At 54.9% G+C, this 18135-nt stretch overlaps 9 protein-coding genes across 9 annotated transcripts; 4 read left to right on the top strand and 5 right to left on the bottom strand.

Moving 5' to 3' along the window:
* Positions 1 to 283: 283 nt before the first annotated feature.
* Positions 284 to 1442, bottom strand: JN550_010883 (uncharacterized protein; the record flags this gene model as incomplete). The annotated part of the gene is made up of 3 exons (XM_049309187.1): positions 284 to 544; positions 620 to 1030; positions 1086 to 1442. The coding sequence occupies 3 exons, from the start codon at positions 1440 to 1442 to the stop codon at positions 284 to 286; spliced, it is 1029 nt and encodes a 342-aa protein (XP_049167123.1).
* Positions 1443 to 3388: 1946 nt separating this feature from the next.
* JN550_010882 (uncharacterized protein) lies at positions 3389 to 4119 on the bottom strand (the record flags this gene model as incomplete). Its single annotated transcript, XM_049309186.1, has 2 exons — positions 3389 to 3733; positions 3790 to 4119. 2 exons carry the CDS (start codon positions 4117 to 4119, stop codon positions 3389 to 3391), a joined length of 675 nt encoding a protein of 224 aa, XP_049167122.1.
* Positions 4120 to 6265: 2146 nt separating this feature from the next.
* On the top strand, positions 6266 to 7261 carry JN550_010881 (uncharacterized protein; the record flags this gene model as incomplete). Its single annotated transcript, XM_049309184.1, has 2 exons — positions 6266 to 6319; positions 6371 to 7261. The coding sequence occupies 2 exons, from the start codon at positions 6266 to 6268 to the stop codon at positions 7259 to 7261; spliced, it is 945 nt and encodes a 314-aa protein (XP_049167121.1).
* A 970-nt stretch (positions 7262 to 8231) lies between these two features.
* JN550_010880 (uncharacterized protein) lies at positions 8232 to 9084 on the bottom strand (the record flags this gene model as incomplete). Its single annotated transcript, XM_049309183.1, has 2 exons — positions 8232 to 8985; positions 9047 to 9084. 2 exons carry the CDS (start codon positions 9082 to 9084, stop codon positions 8232 to 8234), a joined length of 792 nt encoding a protein of 263 aa, XP_049167120.1.
* A 639-nt stretch (positions 9085 to 9723) lies between these two features.
* Positions 9724 to 10246, top strand: JN550_010879 (uncharacterized protein; the record flags this gene model as incomplete). Its single annotated transcript, XM_049309182.1, has 4 exons — positions 9724 to 9745; positions 9811 to 9846; positions 10001 to 10116; positions 10193 to 10246. The coding sequence occupies 4 exons, from the start codon at positions 9724 to 9726 to the stop codon at positions 10244 to 10246; spliced, it is 228 nt and encodes a 75-aa protein (XP_049167119.1).
* Positions 10247 to 10509: 263 nt separating this feature from the next.
* Positions 10510 to 11565, bottom strand: JN550_010878 (uncharacterized protein; the record flags this gene model as incomplete). Its single annotated transcript, XM_049309181.1, has 1 exon — positions 10510 to 11565. The coding sequence occupies one exon, from the start codon at positions 11563 to 11565 to the stop codon at positions 10510 to 10512; it is 1056 nt and encodes a 351-aa protein (XP_049167118.1).
* Positions 11566 to 12086: 521 nt separating this feature from the next.
* On the top strand, positions 12087 to 12981 carry JN550_010877 (uncharacterized protein; the record flags this gene model as incomplete). The annotated part of the gene is made up of 2 exons (XM_049309180.1): positions 12087 to 12157; positions 12246 to 12981. The coding sequence occupies 2 exons, from the start codon at positions 12087 to 12089 to the stop codon at positions 12979 to 12981; spliced, it is 807 nt and encodes a 268-aa protein (XP_049167117.1).
* A 439-nt stretch (positions 12982 to 13420) lies between these two features.
* Positions 13421 to 14997, bottom strand: JN550_010876 (uncharacterized protein; the record flags this gene model as incomplete). Its single annotated transcript, XM_049309179.1, has 3 exons — positions 13421 to 14413; positions 14537 to 14817; positions 14871 to 14997. The coding sequence occupies 3 exons, from the start codon at positions 14995 to 14997 to the stop codon at positions 13421 to 13423; spliced, it is 1401 nt and encodes a 466-aa protein (XP_049167116.1).
* Positions 14998 to 15089: 92 nt separating this feature from the next.
* JN550_010875 (uncharacterized protein) lies at positions 15090 to 15452 on the top strand (the record flags this gene model as incomplete). Its single annotated transcript, XM_049309178.1, has 1 exon — positions 15090 to 15452. The coding sequence occupies one exon, from the start codon at positions 15090 to 15092 to the stop codon at positions 15450 to 15452; it is 363 nt and encodes a 120-aa protein (XP_049167115.1).
* Positions 15453 to 18135: the final 2683 nt, after the last annotated feature.

Here is an 18135-nt window from a genome sequence, read left to right as displayed (position 1 = left end):
ATGCGCATTAACAACCCTGCTGGCCGAGCTCTATGACGGACATGTTCCTGAAAGGTAAGGTCGAGGTAGACTAGTGGGACTGATCATATGTTTGTGCGATGGGTATCTGTTTCAGCTAACTTGACCGCCAGCTTGATTCTATTTGAATTGCACAAGAACCAAATCAGGCAACATTATTGCATACCTCCTAAGTGGAGTCCCCAAATCAAATCCGTTCCGACACCGAGCTGTGACTATGCCATTGACAAAGGAAAATTCCCATGGAAATGCAGTGTACCCATCGCTAGAACCCCATTGAGGTCTTCGGTCGTCGGTCCTTGGTCGATCCTCTGTTTCCGAAGAGCAACGCGGACACGAAGCTCTTCCTACGAGCTGCTGTCTTTGCCGCCTTCTCGTCGACCGGACCTTCCTCTTCTGGGGTGGGCGGGTGCTCCGGAATGGACGTTGCAATCATTGGCGTGTCATCTGTGCTCGCCGGCGGCGTAGGCAGTGGTTCAGATACAAGGGTTCCGGCTGTGGAGGGTCTGAAATTCGCCCAAGAAGACTACTAGGTGGTCAGCCGCAGATTTTGTCGACGTTTCCAACTTGTTGAAACATCAAGGCGGACCCAAAAACTTACACGTACGCTCAACTTCCTATTCTTCGTCGACAGTTTCGCAGCATCTCGTTCATTGCCGGTCTCATCCCTTGTCTCCCTCTCTAAGTCTTCCATTTCGCCTGCCACCGTTTTGCCGCAAATGGCGACGTCTTCCTCTGGCGTGGATACAAAACGCAGGTAACCTCTGGATGGGACGACCCCAAGAGTCTCCATCATGTGGGCTTGGATCAGGGCCGCATTCCTTTTGTTCGTGATAGGCTGGACAAGACTGGGCAGCGCAAAGATGGTGAGGGTATAGGCTGGATCAAAAGAACCGCCAAACATCATACAACAGCCATGCTGTAGGTTGATCACAATCGAGGATACCGACCGTTGATACCGATTGGATAAATGGTAGGACAGGTCAGTGATGAAGGTGAACTCGTCTTGAATCTGCAATTTCTGTGTAAGCTGCGGGCCAACGACCAAGGTCCATTGTTCAACGTACAATCACGTTGGTCCGCAATTCCGCCAGGACTATGGCATCATTGCGAACCCGGTCTTTGGTTGGATCTATTTCGCGGCCAACTGCAAACTCGCTTTCGTAGAATGCACTTCTCCTCTTCGCCAATTCCGGCTCCAGTTGCGACTTGCGACGACCCATTACGTCTCCTGGCGGCGGCCGTTCTATGCTTCTCAACACGCTATTGCCCTCGACGATGTTGGACTTGGACCGCCGCGACAACTGTGCCTTTCGCTCGGCAAAGGATAAATTCGTGCAGGGCGCGACATTCTGTTTGGCAGGTGGGATCCTTCGATTTTTAGGTGGGTTGACGCCCAGACCGGGTGTCGTTGGCCGTTCCATCTTCCCAAGCGGAGCGATAGCACGGACTGGCGCCGTCAAGGGGTCAAGCTTCACGCATCCCTCAGCGGTGTTTGTGCTAGTTCCCTGCTGAACCGGCGCCCTGGTGGGCCTGGGCGATCTGGGGAGCGTCGTATTTCAGACCAACCTGAGAATTGGCGGAGTGCAAACGCCTGATTAAGAAACAGGCCGAACGTTAGTCGACTTTTGGTAGCGTTCTAGATGGGGTTGCCAGTTGGAGAGTGTGGTACTCAGACCGTACGATGCTCTCTGCCTGCAAGCAGCTCTCGCGCTTCGTTCATTGCCCAGATGGACATGGGCTGTGGCCGGCGAGCTCCAGCGCAATGCCAACGGCGGTGGAAACTCAGGTTGTCAAGTTCGACGCGAGGGTTTTTGATATCGCGTCAGGGGTCCTGCTGCACGCAGGTTGTGTCTTAAAGGGAAAAGAAAAGTGACTGTCTCGTGCAGCAGTGAATGTTTGCTCAACCTGACCTCTCAAAGATAGCAGAGTGAGATAGCCGAACACTCGTCTTGACCTATCAGCCAATCGAAGAAGGCCTAGCACGGTCGTTGCTGCGACAGACGTGGTCACTCTACGAAGAGACGAATGAAGGGTGATCGAACTATCTGGGTGTGTAGTAATTGTCCCCCTATGCGAAAGACGAAAGACATGTCTCCGTGGCTACCGACCTTTTTTTACCTACTTCTCTGAGGGCAGCATGCTGATATCAATACGAGCGGGCTATCGCTGGAGAGCCCGAGACAGAAAACCATCATGTGCCCTGTGCCCGACCATGAGCATCGCCGTGCCATTTGGTGTGCCAGTCGGATCCTTTGCTCATTCTACTGTTTGCCAACTGAAGCAAGGACGAAGGCGGTCATCAGGTTGCGTGCATAGTCTGTCGCGGAAGGAAAATCCCTTGGACAAGTAGATGAGAGACAGCTCAGGTGGGATGATTAAAAATAAATGAACGCTTATAAGGGCCGAACGGCTAGCGACTGCCCTTGAAACCAGTGGGCAGCCTTCGTACTTGGTATAGAGTCGCATTCTACATCGGCCTGCTGCTGAACCACGCACCGGTCTCAGTTGTGCAGATTGGCAAGCATCCCTTACAATTTGCTGAAGCTCCGCCCTACGGTGAGTCTGCCGCGATAGGCCGGGGGGAGGGGTCCCACTCCGCCCACGACCCGGGCGGGGGCTTGGGTGAAACTACGGGCGTGCTTAGTTAGACCCTGAACTGCTTTCGAACAAACATCAGGATCGCCCCAGTTCACTTACAAATTCCAAATTCCAAGGACAACTGCAAGGCCTACCCATCCGGACTCCCAACAACAGCCCAGTTCAGCTACTGGTTAGTATCTGGGCTGTCAGACGCTGAGACTCTTCCTGGGGAAACACGATGGAGGCCGAAACTGCAAGTATCCGCGAAACGTTGCATAACTTTGTCGAGATTGGCACCAGTGTCCAGAAACTCTCTGCAGGCTACCCAATGATGAGATGAATCGTGCAGCGACATGTTATTTATCCTCCACTCAACAGCCACGCTAAAGCGCTGTCAAGATGTATTCATTACTACAATGATATTCCATAGGAGACACTCAAGTGAGCACTGATATGCGTCGTAAAAACTCTAGAGCTGAGCTACGACTCGCGTAGAAACCTAGTCATCAAACCGTATGGTAGTGGACCCCTGCCTCCCTCCAATAGCCCCTTGCATCGTTATAATATACAATTCCAAAGACATGAAAGTCTGGCCTTATACCAGCTTTGGAGATCACACCGTCCATCATATCATCAATGTATTGATGATCCCCAGCACCCCACTAACCCGATAGCAACGCCTTGATCCACCATGAACATGCACTACCGAATGCCAAATATAAACGGGTCGACATATAACAGTATGGACGTGATCTCTCGTGGATGCTTGGCATCAGCCTGTGACCCCTTATGCTGAAGGAACTGGGCTTCCTTGCTTTCTTGGCTGCGCGATGAACACTGCTTTACGCTCTAGGGTCGTCTGGTACGCAGCGAAGGACAAAATTACGGCCTCTACGGGTACCAGGATTACAGATAGATAGAGCGCTGTCTTGCTTTCGCGGCAGAGTGTGCCGAAGTACGGTTGCATGTCCATGCCGACGGATTCCCATTGACAGCTCCAGCTCTGCAATGTGTCGACAGTAGTGGAAGAATTGACTGCGTAGAAGAAAATCATTGCAATCATCGCAGCAGCGAATCCGAGGAATGGAGCACCGAGGCTCACAGGCGTATGCACCGGGCTTCGGCTTCGGAGCTGTATGACATGGTTAATACTTTGAGATGCAATCTGTCTGGCGTTCTTCTCCTCACCTTGGGCACCTTGCTGGTAATCAGAGAGAGAATGCTTGCGAATACGACAATAGCACTACCGACAACCAGTGCAACTGTTGGCCGAAGATCGAACTCGTCTGGCCATAAAGGCAGCAGGTTGTTCGTAGGGACAGATGTCGTATTGTACACTGACAAGGTGTTGCCGGATGTACCAAGAACCGTGAGGCCTAGGAGCAGTCCGAGGGCTGTCAGACTGACTCTAACACCATCAACTAGACGTGTCGCCCGAAGGTGAGATTGGCTCGAGTGTTCATGGGGGTCGACCTCAAAGTTGGAGGCAGAAGCTGCACTCTTCGTCTCGCTCGACATTATGATCGAAGATAAGGACGATCCGTTTCAAGATGACCAAGGAACCGAAAGTATAACGAGAGTAGCGCCCCAATGCTCACAGTAGGGGTATATGAAAAGGCGAAGGAACGAAATACTCAAGCACGAGCAAACAAGAGGTGATGTCAAGAGAAACGAACTAGCCTGTCTTCAGAAGATGCGAAACATCTAGATATGAATGAGCGACGACAGATAGCCGCTCGAAATCTCCAATACCATTAGCAGAAGCCCGCTGCTATTCCGACATGCAAAGTGCTAAGGATAGAACGTCCACTAGGTGTGTCGGCCTTCAGAGCGATGCGCTCATGCACGGGGCGCATCCTCTCGCGGCCATTCAGATCTTATGGGACCAGGGTGTTAGAAAGTCCAAGACAAGGGTGACGGCCGTGAGGCTCTCGGATTGGCTGCTACTGTGCGACGAGATCCAAATTTGGCACCCCCTGGGCGCTTAGAGGGCGCGGGGTGGGTGGGCTTGTTTGGGGCCAATGGAGTATAGGGCGGTAAAATCCACTGCAACTGTGTGTGGTATCGCAGCTGCATGTAATCCGTCCATTTCCTGCTCCCTCAAATCGCAGCAGAGGGTAAGTCGCAGAAAGTTGCGGCACACAAAGAGAAGCTAACTGCGTCAAAGTCTCGAAATATCACACCGTTCGGTCCTAGTATAGTATCGAGAGCGCCGTCGTTACCGCCCTGGTTGCTACGCGCTTAGACAGAGCTGAATCTTGGACACAGAGGTTGCAAGTGTGCTGCAATCAGCGCAGGGGTCTTACCAAAAATCGCTCTGCTTGGCGCCTGCTCTTCCCACTGCACTTCTGACCAAGTCCTAGGTTATCTGAGGTAGTACACCAATACCGAACGGATGTCATTTATCAAAGATGCCGGGACACGAGCAGTATTTCAGCTGGTGTCACACAGCAGCGTTCGCGAAAGGCTAACTTGTATTTTCAATGCAAATTCATAGCAAAGACTGATGGACGGCTTTGATATAACACTGACTCAGAGACAAATGTAGAGGCAAGAACAGGTGTTGCTCATGATGAGACAATATAGTCTGTTTTGTTAGAGAAGGTAGCATGCCAGAAATGGTACCGGGAGGAACACCTCAGACCAAGCGTTCACCTACATCGAGGCAAAATGCAATGTCCTCGTTCAACTGTTTAAACGGAAGTCACAGGTCGACATCCTTTCTGACAGTGTCTATGACGTTGGTCATTGATTATGTCGCGCAAGAAGTTTAGACACCTTTGCATGAGACCTCCGATTATGACTATGCGGCCCAGATCAATTCAAATCCACATGAAATCCTCTTCGGTCATCTACAAATTGCAAGCCTCTTGTGTACCAGTTCTCCCTCGACTGGGGAAATTGAGGCTCATGAAGAGTCCTAGGTACGTCGCTGATGGTCGGAAGACGTACTGAAACTCTTTGAATCATGATCATGTGTGATCATGTTTCCATATGGTGCAGGTAGTTCATAAAGATGTGGGGTTATTACAAAACCCAAGGTCATAACTGCCACCACCCGAGACATATTAAATGGTCAGGATGATTCTCTCCAGAGGGCCGGTGCCCGATTTTCCCACTGTGAGACCTTTCTGTATTGTGTAACATGAGTTGGCTGCGATTCTCAGCCTTGAGATGCTTGGGATCTGAGCGATAGCCCCGGAACCCATGCGATTGGGCGAGGTCGACCATTAAGTATACAATGGCCGAGACAGCTGATTCCATATCCGATATCTGGGCCAATCACAAGTTTAGCCTAGTTGCGTAGCTTGCTCGTCAAACTTCGTAATGATACAGAGGATCTGAGACCAACAGCCACTCGAATCATCTGTACATAAAGCTATGCAAGGGTTGGGTCGGAAGGTAACTGGGCCAATCCAAACTATTCGGTCCTCGGGCCTTGGAATCTTCCTACACTTACCTTGCCCGTCCAAACATTGCAGAGAAACACTATCATGGGAGATAACCAACGCTGCATAGCAGAAAGATAAAATGGCTCTCGGATCGCACTGGAATGCTTCCGTATTGTCCAAAGGGTATCCCAGGTTCCGAGTCAATCCGAACAGCTAGTAGCAGACTTGAGGCAACTTTGTCATACTGCCGCCAGTTCTCTGCATAAACTTCAATGGTTTTCGGAGAGGGCCTTCCAATGGTTGAAGAACTAGGACCTCTGGTATTCGTTCGTAGCTCTTACCATTGTTCAAAACCGTCTGATCTAATAGGAAAGCAGGATGACTTTTCGAAGCTGCCGATAGAGCTTCGTCTCAAAATATGGGGCTACAATCTCCCCGGACCTCGTATCTTACCGGTACATGCTCATGCATGCTCTTTCAGAGCTTTCAGAGACGCCAATGATTCCGTGTTGACTCGCGTGTTCTCGTCGCCCGCCAAAGTTCCCAGTAACCTCCATGTGTGCCGCGAATCACGAGCCGAGACGCTGAGGACATACCGGCTTTTATTTGGAGGCCATGGCCATGTTGGCGGAATTTTCCTTGACCCGAGCATTGATATCATCTACTTTGAAGCCCGGAGCGATACCACCTTCTCGGACTTCGTGGAATCAGTTTCCATGGAACATGTAGCCCATACTCGGTATCTAGCTATCAATGCTGCGGCCTGGGACAAACTGAACACAGCAGTGGGTTCGGGCGCGGTCTTGAGAAGTTATTTTCGAACGATCACGAAACATTTTTCGCACCTGAAAAAACTTATCTTCGTACGAAGCGATCAGAACCCGCTCTACAGCCCGGATTCAGTTCTAGTCACAGAGAACGGCGGCGACCTGAGACTCAGACGACGTGTACTGGAGGGCATCTTGGACGTGGCAGACCAGCAGCCAGGGGCAGCGTTCCCTCCATGGGATATTATGGACATCGGCGCAGAACCAGAGCCCGCGGTAGCGAAGTACGATGAGAGCATGCTTGGCTATGCGCCGCCGCAGCACTCGCTGGCAGACATTCGCCACGATGATGGATTACCCGTAGAGTTTGCCCGGACGCGAACACTCCACTACAAGCAGATCATGGCTCGCAAGCTGGAAGACCTCGAACAGAATCGGGATGTTCAAAAACGCTATGGACTGCACAGGGACACGCCGCCGCGCTTCACCCCCTTTGCGTAACTGACGCCTCCAATAGCACGTTTGTCATCCCATACAACAACTTTTCTACTGGGTATGCCATTCGACACGCCATACATTCCATCCCAGGTCACATATTTAAGTAAACAGATACACAAGTACTAAACATGCTAGGGAACTACCGCGCATGCGTCATCCCGGGTGGCAGCGCATCCCCTAAAGCCCCCAGGATTGGTATCTGGCTATGGCCCAAGATCTCGTTTTCGTGAGGCAGCTCAACCGGTATCTTGCCCAAAGGCCTTGGGACCTCAACAGCCATATTGGGTACTTCTTGCGGCGTACCCAGTATCTTGGCTGATTTGCTCGCATCCTGCGCACTTCTATCTGAAGGTGCGTGCCCACAACCTGGAGCCGGGCTGCTCATGGCCGTGAGGTTGTGCTTGTAGGTTTAGCTCTGCATCCTGCACCCATTTCTTCAGAGCAGGAATGCACCTGCAAGGAGTAGAATGACAGCTACGGGTACTCTGATCCCGTATCCTATCGCGGCACTCCTGCTCAGGCCACCTGAGGCAGCGTTTCGGTTATCCGAGCTGAATGCATCGATGGCTTGGAACGCGACTTGCACCGAGTATGCATAGGTGGTGCCGGCCCCATATATGCATACTCTCGCGGAGTTCTGCCTTTCAGGGTTGACGGTGAACCCTTCTCTTTGAAAAGCCATGTATATGTAGATGTTGGATGAAGCTTCGAACGGCCGTCATGGTACGGATGACACAGATGCGCATAGTCTTCTGCCAATCAACGGGGCAATCCTAGGATGGCGACAACGACCGAGAGCTCGAGAGAATAACATTAGAAAACAACATTAAGCTAGAGTATTTTTATGAGAGTACGGTACTGATGGTATCAAGAAGGGAGTATGCAAAAAGCGCGGATATTATATGTACAGAATTCCGCCTATAGCACCCTCCCACGACCTCTCCCTCCGAATAGATACAGACAGAATCGACAATCAAGTCCACTTGACCTTGTAACTATCGTCAATCTTCTTGATGGCCTCGGCGGACTTCTTAAATCCCGGTTCTGCGTCCATGCGGCTGATCCAAGCCCAGAGCTTGGGGTACAGCTTGTCGGGGGGCGTATCCCGGGTGCCGAACTGGCCGAACTGGCCCTGGAAGGCAACCAGGGCGAAGCTGATGGTGATGTCGGCCGCGGTCAGGTTCTTGCCGCACAGATAGTCGCCGGGGGAGGTCTCGAGCTGGCTCTCGAGGAATCCCAGGTGCTTCTTGACGTTAGGTATGACAAAGGAGTTCATGACGTTGTTGACGACGAGGCTGGTGATGGGGCGGATGAAGAATGGAACCTTAGGGCTCTTCATCATGCCGAGAATCATGGCGAGGATGAAGGTGGGCATCAGGCTGCCCTCGTTGTAGTGCAGGAAGTACATCCAGCGCATCCACTCGTCGGTCTCGCCACCGACCTTGCCCTCCTGGCCGTCCTTCCACCGCTTCGGCAGCAGGGTGGTGCCCTGCCCGAAGTGCTCGCTGAGGTACTGGGCGATGAAGCCGGTCTCGGCAATCACGATTGGCTTGTCTGAGCCGACAGGTGTGACGCTGATGACGGGCGACTTGCCCAGAGGGTGAATCTTGGTCAACTCTGGAGGCGCCAGTCTGGTCTCCTTGTTCCGGTGGAAGAGCTCCAACTCATAATCGATCTTGAACTCCTCGAGCAGCCACAGGATACTCTGCGCGCGCGATTGCTCAAGCCTGGGCCGTATGGTTAGATTCGTGTCATGAAAAGCCTCCTTGGATCTATGTTGGATCTTACCAATAGAGCTTGACCTTGGGTTTCTGTTCCTCAGCCATATTGTGTCGTTTTACAAGTTGTCTATTCTTCAAACTTTGAGGTTTCGTGAGGCTTCCCGTACTGCAATCCTGGGTAATACTCAAGATGCACAGTAATGTAGACCAATGTCTGGATAAACAGAGGGGGGTATTTCAAGGCTTTTCTAGCAAGAAGAGTTGATCACGGGTGATCAGCATGATCTTACGACGGGGCCTCGGCAAGTTCTAAACCCGCACTGAGCTACGCCGCATTGACGTATACGACATCTCTTCGACGTCGCGATCCCAACATGGGACTGCGCAGCACCGAGGCAGGATGGAGATCACCCCGTGTACGCACTTGAAAGCCTCTACAGGCTCATTGACATACCCTATACGGACTATTGACCCAATCATATGAATGTCTTGCCTGCTCTTTTGGCCGTTGGGGCTGACCAGCATGAGAGCCCCAAAACTCTAAATCGTCCGGTAGATGAGTGCACGCCACAGGTGGCTCAGCCTGCTGGCAGCAGGCCCCACCGGCGACGCCCGTGCCTGAGGCGTCAATTTCGACGACATCCCCAAAGCTTCCCCTGCGACAGCTCGATTCGCTTCAATCGCACCACCACCAAACCAACCCAATTGAACCCAGTGCCCGGCGTACTGCCTATCGCGACCAAGATGGCAGGCCTCAAGCACTTCAGTACGTCCGGCTATGCCGCATACCGGCGTGTGAGGGAGAGAGAGAGGCTGACAGAAAGCGAACAGAAATGGCGATGGACCCGGCCATCCAGAAGCTGGGCAGTATGTCTCCCCCCACCACTCCCCAATTGATCCACGACGTTCGGTTTGAGGTCTGCAAGAAACAATCAAGAGAGAAGGCAGAGCTGTGGATGAGCGGACCGAGACCCGACGAGGCATTGGCAGAGAAGCTCAGGCTGACATGACGGGACTACAGACATGACCACGACCCGACACAAGTACTTCCGATGGACACCGCGGACCGCACGCATCACCTTCATGTACGCCGTCTTCGTCCCGGCTATCTTTGGCGTCGTTGCATACCAGACAGACGTGAGTACAGGCCCCCAATGCCGCTGCGTGTGCGGACAGCGACGGCCTGGTGCTAATACAATTCGCTCGGACACAGGGCAAGTGGGATCTGCGAGCGAAGAGGAAGGGCGACCTCATCGCCGAATTTTAGAGGCATTGGATGGTTCATTTGTACGGGCTGAGGAAAGCGGGATTGTACATAAAGTCGGGGAATCCCCGTTGGGAAAATGCAGAGAAACGCATACAATGGAACATCGGCTACAGTTATATCCCGTTCATCCCGTAATGTGACAGGTTTATGGACCGCAAGGCAGCGAACACACGCAGATTCGCTCCGGGACACTCGAAGGGGCCAATACGCGAATGGTTCACGACAGATATTCATTCGGTTGTGCCAAAGCGCTATCCCCAGGACTAGCCCATCAACTGTCTAACATCCTCCGGCGGCCACCTCACCTGCGCAAACGTGAGGCAGCGTTTGATGCTCTGTAGGTATTTCCTCGTGACCTCGTCTCCCATGACGTGGCCCCTCTCGCCGTTGTGCAGCTTCTCGCGGGCACTCCGCTCGTGGATACCCACCATGGTGACACCAATGGGCCAGGCGGCCTTGCCGATGCTCAGGCGCAGGTAGCCGTCGTTGGCGTCGACGTAGCGGCGCTCCTGGGCGGCCTTGACGATCTCGATGACGGGCTGCAGGATGTCGTCGTCCAGCTCGTCCTTCTCGAGCCGCCGGAACAGCGGCGTCATGTTCTCGCGGCTCTGCACCATGGCGTTGACGGCCGCCTTGCTCTCGAACGTGTCGCGCCGCTCCTCCTGCGCCAGCGCCCGCTCCCACTCGCGCAGCACCATGGTGAAGTACGACGCCAGCTGCCGGAACAGGTACCTCCGCGCCTCCTTGTCCTTGGGCATGGCCCCGTCGACCTTCATGTCCTTCTCGTCCACCAGCTGCAGCGTCGTCGGTATGGGGCCCTTGGTCACCACTGTCGTCAGCTTCCTGTATCGTCTCAGCCGACCCTTGTGAGATTCCCCGAAGAGCGTCGCGGGGTGCCCCAGATCCCGCAACTTGGCCACGAGGTCGTCATCGGGGATGTCCTCGCCGCCGTCCTGGCCGTCCGCATCCGCGTCCGCGCCGTCTTCTTGCTCCTTGAGCTCCGGCAGGCCCAGACGTTTCCTGCGCTTGCGCTCCTCTTCCCGCTCCTGTTCCTCGCGCCGCCTCCGCGTGTCCTCCTCGAGTCGGCGGCGCTTCTCATCGCGCACGCGGGCCTCCTCAGCGGCGTCCTCCTCGCGCTTGCGCTTTTCGGCAGCCCGGGCGGCGCGCTTCTCTTCCAGCTCCTTCTGTTCCGCTAGGTATGCCTTCTGCCGCGCGGCCTCGGCGTCGGAGCGCTTGATGTATTTGCCAGAGGCGGCGGCCTCGGCTTCTGGCTTTTTCGCTTTCGCGATCTCCTTGGACATGAGGGATGCGAAATCCATGATGGATGGGGGCTGGTGTCAGACACCACCTCTGGTTATTCCCTTGCGCAGAAATTGATGAGCTGGTTCACGCAGTGGAGACCTGTTCGAGGGCCTTAGCCACTGAATGCCGGAGTCGAAATGTAGATGTTGATTATGGTATCGCAAAGCACTTGATCGATGTATCGACAAATGGGTTCCTGGCCCAGTCGCTAACCGGACGGCTGTGGGTACGTCGGCCTGCACCGCCTGTGGCGCGAGCTCTGGAGGGGCAGTTGGTGCACTGGGCCTAAGCTTTAGCGGCGTCTCTCAACGACCTGCTACCACTTACGTACTTCCAACTTACCGTCCCAAGCCCTCGCAGCCTTGTCATAGAGTACACCCCCAGCATCACACGCCGACGACGCCCACTCCCTTGCAGGCTCGTACAAGAGGACAGGGGCCGACATGATTTGAGCTGCAACATTGCTGTTTCCCCCCAGAGCGGCACTGCACCCTCAGAGAGGCAGAGCGACGGGACAAGATAAAACACAGGACCCAAGATGGATCAAGACGGCCGGTCCAGCCCGCCCTTCGCCTTGCGACTCTTCTATCGCACCGGCGCATTCCACAGGTATGCACGTCTGCTTGTTCGAGCACGCCCCTTTCGGACTGAACTGGACTGGACTGGACTGGACTAACCTGTTTCGCCTCACCTCCAGGCCCGACGAGTTCGCCTCGCCCACCCTGCCGCCGCACCTCACCATCCACACCTGGCCCTCGTGTACGCTGGCCGAGCTGTCGCACCACCTGGCCTTCGCCCCGACCAGCATCCTGCCGGACCCAGCCGTCGGCACGCGCCTGTCCTTCCGGCTCATCTTCGCCGACACGCGGGCCGCCAACAGCCAACACCACCACCGCCAGGGCGGCGCCGCCGCGGTGCCGGCCCGCTTCATGGTCAAAGACCTGGGCTCCGTCGTGATCGGCGACGGGGGCCCGGGCCTGGACCCGGCCGACGCTGCGGCGGCCAAGTCGCTGTCCCCCGAGGACGACGGCGCCAAGACGCTGGCCGATGCCCGCCTCGTCGTCGGCGACTACATCAGCGTTGCCATTCTGCCGCCCCTGGGCGACGGGAGCGTGGCGCCCGCGAGCGCCGCGCGTATGGGCCGCGGGTCTGGTGTCGGGGAGGCAGGAAGCGTGGTGGGCCGGGCGCCGGGCTACGGACGGGACCGGGAACGAGAGAGGGATCGGGAGGACGGGTTTGGCGGAGGCCGGAGAGGTGGCCGAGGCGGAAGACACGACGGCTACGGCCGCGGCGGCAGCGAGCCCGTGGGCGAGTGGAGGCGTGGAGACTTCTCCGGACGAGGGGGCCGTGGGATCCCGGTCGGCGAGTGGAGGAGAGGGGAGGCTCTGCCGGATGCGCCTTTTGGACGGGGACGGGGCAGGGGCCGGTACTGAGTGGCCAGGTACTGTTCACACAGAGGGAGGAAGCACAGGCGTTCTGGCGTTTTTCGCTCGTTCTGACGACTGCGAGGCTGTTATAATGAAGATGGTGGATGGCCCATTCTGAATTCACCCATGCTTTTCAGCAAGAGAGATACCCTCAAGACGAAATCTTATGATGTCAAGCTTGTTTCCATTGATTGTTCTCATTGTAACGTCATCAGAGCGGACTTTGGTAGTTCCCAAGGCCTGAGTCAAATAGCATCGTCTATGGTGTGGCCATGCCAGCTCTTCTCTCTCCTGGACTAAATATGCAGACTTTATGCCATGAAGCGAGCGATCTTCAATGCTGCAGCGCAACGCCGAATTCCCCTTGAACGCCAATATGCCATGCCATATCAAGTCATCATGTGTCTTCCTCTTCTTGCGCGGGTGAATGAGAGGCTCCGTCTTTCTAAGCTGGCGCCTCACCCGCATTCAACTGCCGCCGAGTATCTTCATACCATTGGTCGGTGACGGGGCCGCCCGCCCGCTCCCGAGGGTTGCCCTTGACCTCCAAGTTGGCTGCAATGAGACTCATTCGTCGGATTCGTTCCAGCGCTTCTTTCTCGTAACCCCTAGCTGTCTCTAGTCCCTTTGTTTGCATCTCGGCCCGTCGGTCTAACGAGACGGCCACCAGGAGCCGGTCGATGGTGTTAATGCGGGCTTGCAGCCTACCGCTCCGGATCATAGTAATGAGCTCGGCCTCGAGAGACTCGCCAGGTTTGGCAAAAGCCTCGTTCATGCTATCGAGCGTTACGCACGAAAAAGGAATGAAGTACTGAACAATGCACTTGCTGCGGATCTGCGCATAAATGGCGGGAATGTGTTTCTGCAGGTGCACATCCAAGAGGTAGTCGGGTCGGTAGGACTCGAGCATGGCAAGGCAGGCAGCGTAGCGTCCGTTGACGAACATGGAGACGGCCTTGCGAATATGGGGCTCCAGTTCCAGGTAGTTTCTGAAGTTAGCGTTGTCTAGAACTCGGGCCTGGAGCTCCGATCTATCCATGGAGGCCAATGCCAGCAGTCCACCATAGGTGGCCACGTCGTTGGGGCTGGCAATCTCGTTGTAGGTCTGACAGATGGCCAGGTCTCCTGTCTCGAGGAAACTCTTTGCGGCATCGTAGTACTTCTCCGAGTGCAGGTGCGCAATGCCCGATACCATCTTCTGGTACGGCTGCTGAACCTTGATGTCGTCCTCGCTGAGACTGCCAGCTAGAATCTTGTTGACATTGGCCAGCACACTAGGCCAGTCGCGGCGCTGTATCATGACGCCGATGAGGTGTTTGGAGACATCCAGGATGTGAGATTGCGTGCTCGCATCACCTCTCATTCTAACGTAGGCATCCGACGCAGCTACAAGCTCACCAATACTCTCGAGATGCTGGCCTAGATCACGGTGCCCGATCTGATACGAGGTTAGTAAGCCCGCCGTAGGCCGCCGTGCTCAATTGCCAAGATCAAAGGCAACGCTAACGCGACAGGCGCCGTTTGTTTTTGAGTAGCAAAAGGAGGTTACAGTGTAACTTACCCGGATGCTCTCCTTGACCAGGTTGTTCTTGTAGCCCTTGAGCTCCAGCTCGAGACGGTGGGTCTCGACTTTGTTGGCCTTGTCGGTTTTGTCTGCCCAGGGCTGATCCCACTGCGCCTCCTGCTCGTTGGGGGCAGCGATTCGGATACATTCCCAGGCGTCTCGGTATCGCTGGACGTCTTTGCCCCGCTTGGCTTCGGCGACGGCGGCCTTGAGGGCGTCGACACACAGAGGGACTGACGACTGGCCTATGAGGAGAAGACGCTCGAACCGGGTGCGACCTGACTATTGTCAGCACGTAGACCAGCCGACGGCGGCTGCGGGAAGAATGCACCTCTGTAGTTTGAGATGTAGAGGTCTAGGTCGAGTTTCGGCGCCTCTCTAACAATCACGTTGCCCTGGTTGTCCATGGCAGTGAAGAAGGTGAGGAGCTGGCCGCTCTGGCCGCTCTGGCCTGCCATGTTGATCGGTGTAGCTCGCGCGGCGGCGGTGGTGGACGGAACAAGTGTTGCAAAAGGCGTCTGTCACCATGAGAAGGAGAAGCTGAGAGGTGATGGCCTCGGCGGTTGACATTCAAAGCTACAGCACGTTGGTATCGGCAGCCTCGTCAAGAGTGGATGGAGACAACTCGGGAGCAACGTTTGGCAGCCTTGCAAGCCTCCGCTGGGATCAGCAGCCTGGCAGAGCTGGGCAATGGGCGCCTGGCCTGCCTGGGACTTGCCCGTCATCAAATGGCGGGGTAGCTCCGGGCCTGGCGCCCGCCCACTCAACTCCTCCCTTGAGGCTGGTTGGCTGGCTGGGCCCCAGTGGGCCGGGCTGGCAGAGAGGCACTGGAGGCCCGCCGACCGTTCGGTTCGTTCAGCCTCACGCGGGGCTACCAGAATCCAACAAGAAGGCTCCCCATCCCAAGCCCTAAGCTCCAGGACGGATGTTCCATCCACGATCCCGCTCGACGCGACTTACATCAGGCCCGGCCATGCCTCGAGCAGAACGTGCCCTGGTGTCTCCCGTACCTCGAAAAACCAAGCCAGGTGCTTATGATGTAGGTAGTAGCTACGAGATTCGATGCCCCCCCTCGAGCATCTCGAATCTGGGGTGAAGCGGTGGATCAGAAAGCCTACTACCTGCATGTAGGTATCCCGTGACTGTTTCCAGAGTGCGAAAACTCGCTCCCTGCTGCGAAAGACGATATGATACCGCTTTGTACCTTCAATTTTCTTATTCCGGCTTTTTGTGGTGGAGAATGATGACTGGTTTCGTCCCCGTAAACGAACTAGAAGATTCCTGTATAGAGATGGGGCCGTTGTGAAATCTGAGAGTCCATCACAGACCACGGCCACCATCGGAAGTTACCGTGCAGGTCAACCCGCCCGCTTCGCAACGCTCCAGCAGCTTTGGATCCAGCGTACTTCAGTTGGATTTCACCGGACTGTGGAACTCCCTTTCTGCGGCTTACCTGCAGCTTTCCTAATTTGGCCGTGGACGCAATTCCGTCCGCATACTATGACACACGCTCTGGAACGCCTGGCAAAGACTGGGCTTGGGCTGCTTTGGTTATACTGCATCCCTACCTACCTTGCCTACTGCTGACATGGGTCGCCACTATCGCGCTGGTCGACGCCTCTTTCTGCACATCTCTACTGTGGTAGGCACCGCTGACTCGAGAACCCCTGCAAGCCCGAATCTTAATCTGCTTGTGCTATTTCTGGTTGCTGCTGTCAGGAACCAACAAATAGGGTCAAACTCTCACGCTGTGCGCGTCCATTTTCGGGTCGCAGATTGCTATAGACACGGACGGCAGACCTGGGAAAAGAGTCAATCTTTCCGGCATCATCTATCGTGATGGAACTGCCCATACGGCAGAGCCAATGAAACGGGCAAAGAAGGGATCGACGGCTATCCGGCACACTTTTTGCACTAGGCCTGGCCAAGACCTCTCGATCTTGCTTGGCAGTCTAGGTCGACCAATTGTCTGTGTGGAAGAGTCATGTTGGAGCTGAAACTCTTCAAGTTGCCAACCCACGCCAACGCTCTTGGGAGCTCCGCCGTGACTGGCGCCGTGCCCAGTCAACACCCAGTGGCCGCCTGTTACAGCAGTTGTAACCGCGCTATCTTTTCTGCTGCGTTCCGCTGCGCAGGCAAGCTTCTCACCATAGATGACTGGTTGAACACCGAGTATACTCTATGTTTCTTAACCGTTTCTTACAGCCAACGTGCATCATCTCAACATCACAAACACGAAACCTCATCCAGGTATAGCACTGATGGAACCGAGCGACCGTCACATGGGTCGGCTCTCGCAGCGGCCGGGACCGAGGGTCAGATTGTCGGAACTCTGATTCTGAAGCCATATCCTAGGCTGTCGAGCTTAATTTGGCTCTAGAGTCTGGCGGTTTGGGAACTATCGGAGTCACCGCTGCATAGCCATAGTATGCGTGGGACTACTATGTATGCATATTCGTCTTGGCACAGAACCATCTACATCTAGATTGATGGATTGTTACGTTTTCCTCGAGCGTTTGCCTGGAGATGAATCAATGCTTTCACTCGTGGCTGCGGATGGTGGCGTCAAAGGTGGTGAGTCTTGGTTGCACGCAAGTCGGTACCTCTGCATTTGCGTACTGAAGCCCGTTTCCTTTTTCTGTCTCTCAGATTGGCGTAGACGAGTGAAAGACCGCGAATTTCATGGTCATGTCCGTTTCCTATCCAGGCGCCAGGAACATCGTCATGTCAGTCTTTTCATGCTGGTATACTAGACTGTCTTTGTGGTCCTCAATTGCTGGCAAATCCGAAACCCAGCCCTAACTAGGCGCCTATGTACAGCAGGTAGAGGTCGATAATAGGTAATTCGCTCTGGACTAGGTACGGTACCATGGTACCGTGGTAGCATCGCCGTGCCTTGATCACTAATTTGGAGTAGCATCGGCCAATAGTTGGCGCCGTTACCATCCATTCTCGCATTGTCGGGTTATAGCACATGCGGTCACCGTGCAGTAGACTACGATACAACCGGCTAGTTTTCATAGCTCGACATTAGTTTTGCAAATGCCGTTGTGCAGAGCAGAAACGATTGTAGGGTACTCCCTACTTCAGAGCCTTACGGTACCTACATGGTAGCGGGATGACCAGGGATGGATATGAAAACTGGCTTTCGAGTCGGCGCGAATTAAGACACAGACACGGGGCCCCAAGGCGACGTACGTAATGACATCTGCAGGTAAATGATTGATGGGTGGATGTACGGATACACAACTTGCATACGGCATCCGTGGATGGCGGTACATATCTACTGTGTGATGCCGCGCCTGGCCAAGCCCAAGCCCAAGCCCGAGGAACCAAGGAGAAGGAGCCCAAGGCCTTGTCTGCTGGATCTGTCTGACTGAGTGACTGACTGCCTGACTGCCTATTGCGCGCCTGTCCCACTGTCCCCACCGCCCCAAGCAGCCAGCCCGCCTTGACCTCCAGTGGCCCGGCCGCCCACTGCCTACTGGCTAGACTCGTAGACTCGAAGGCCGGAGCACCAATTTTCCCTCCCTCCCCTTCCCGCCCGCAGGTCCGCCCCAGCGACCGACCCTCCAGCATCCAAACCTCCTGCCTGG

The sequence above is a fragment of the Neoarthrinium moseri genome (assembly GCF_022829205.1).
Source record: "Neoarthrinium moseri strain CBS 164.80 chromosome Unknown scaffold60_Wmoseri_CBS_16480, whole genome shotgun sequence".
In the NCBI taxonomy this organism is placed as follows: Eukaryota; Fungi; Ascomycota; class Sordariomycetes; order Amphisphaeriales; family Apiosporaceae; genus Neoarthrinium; species Neoarthrinium moseri.
This window is presented reverse-complemented; position numbering and strand designations above follow the sequence as displayed.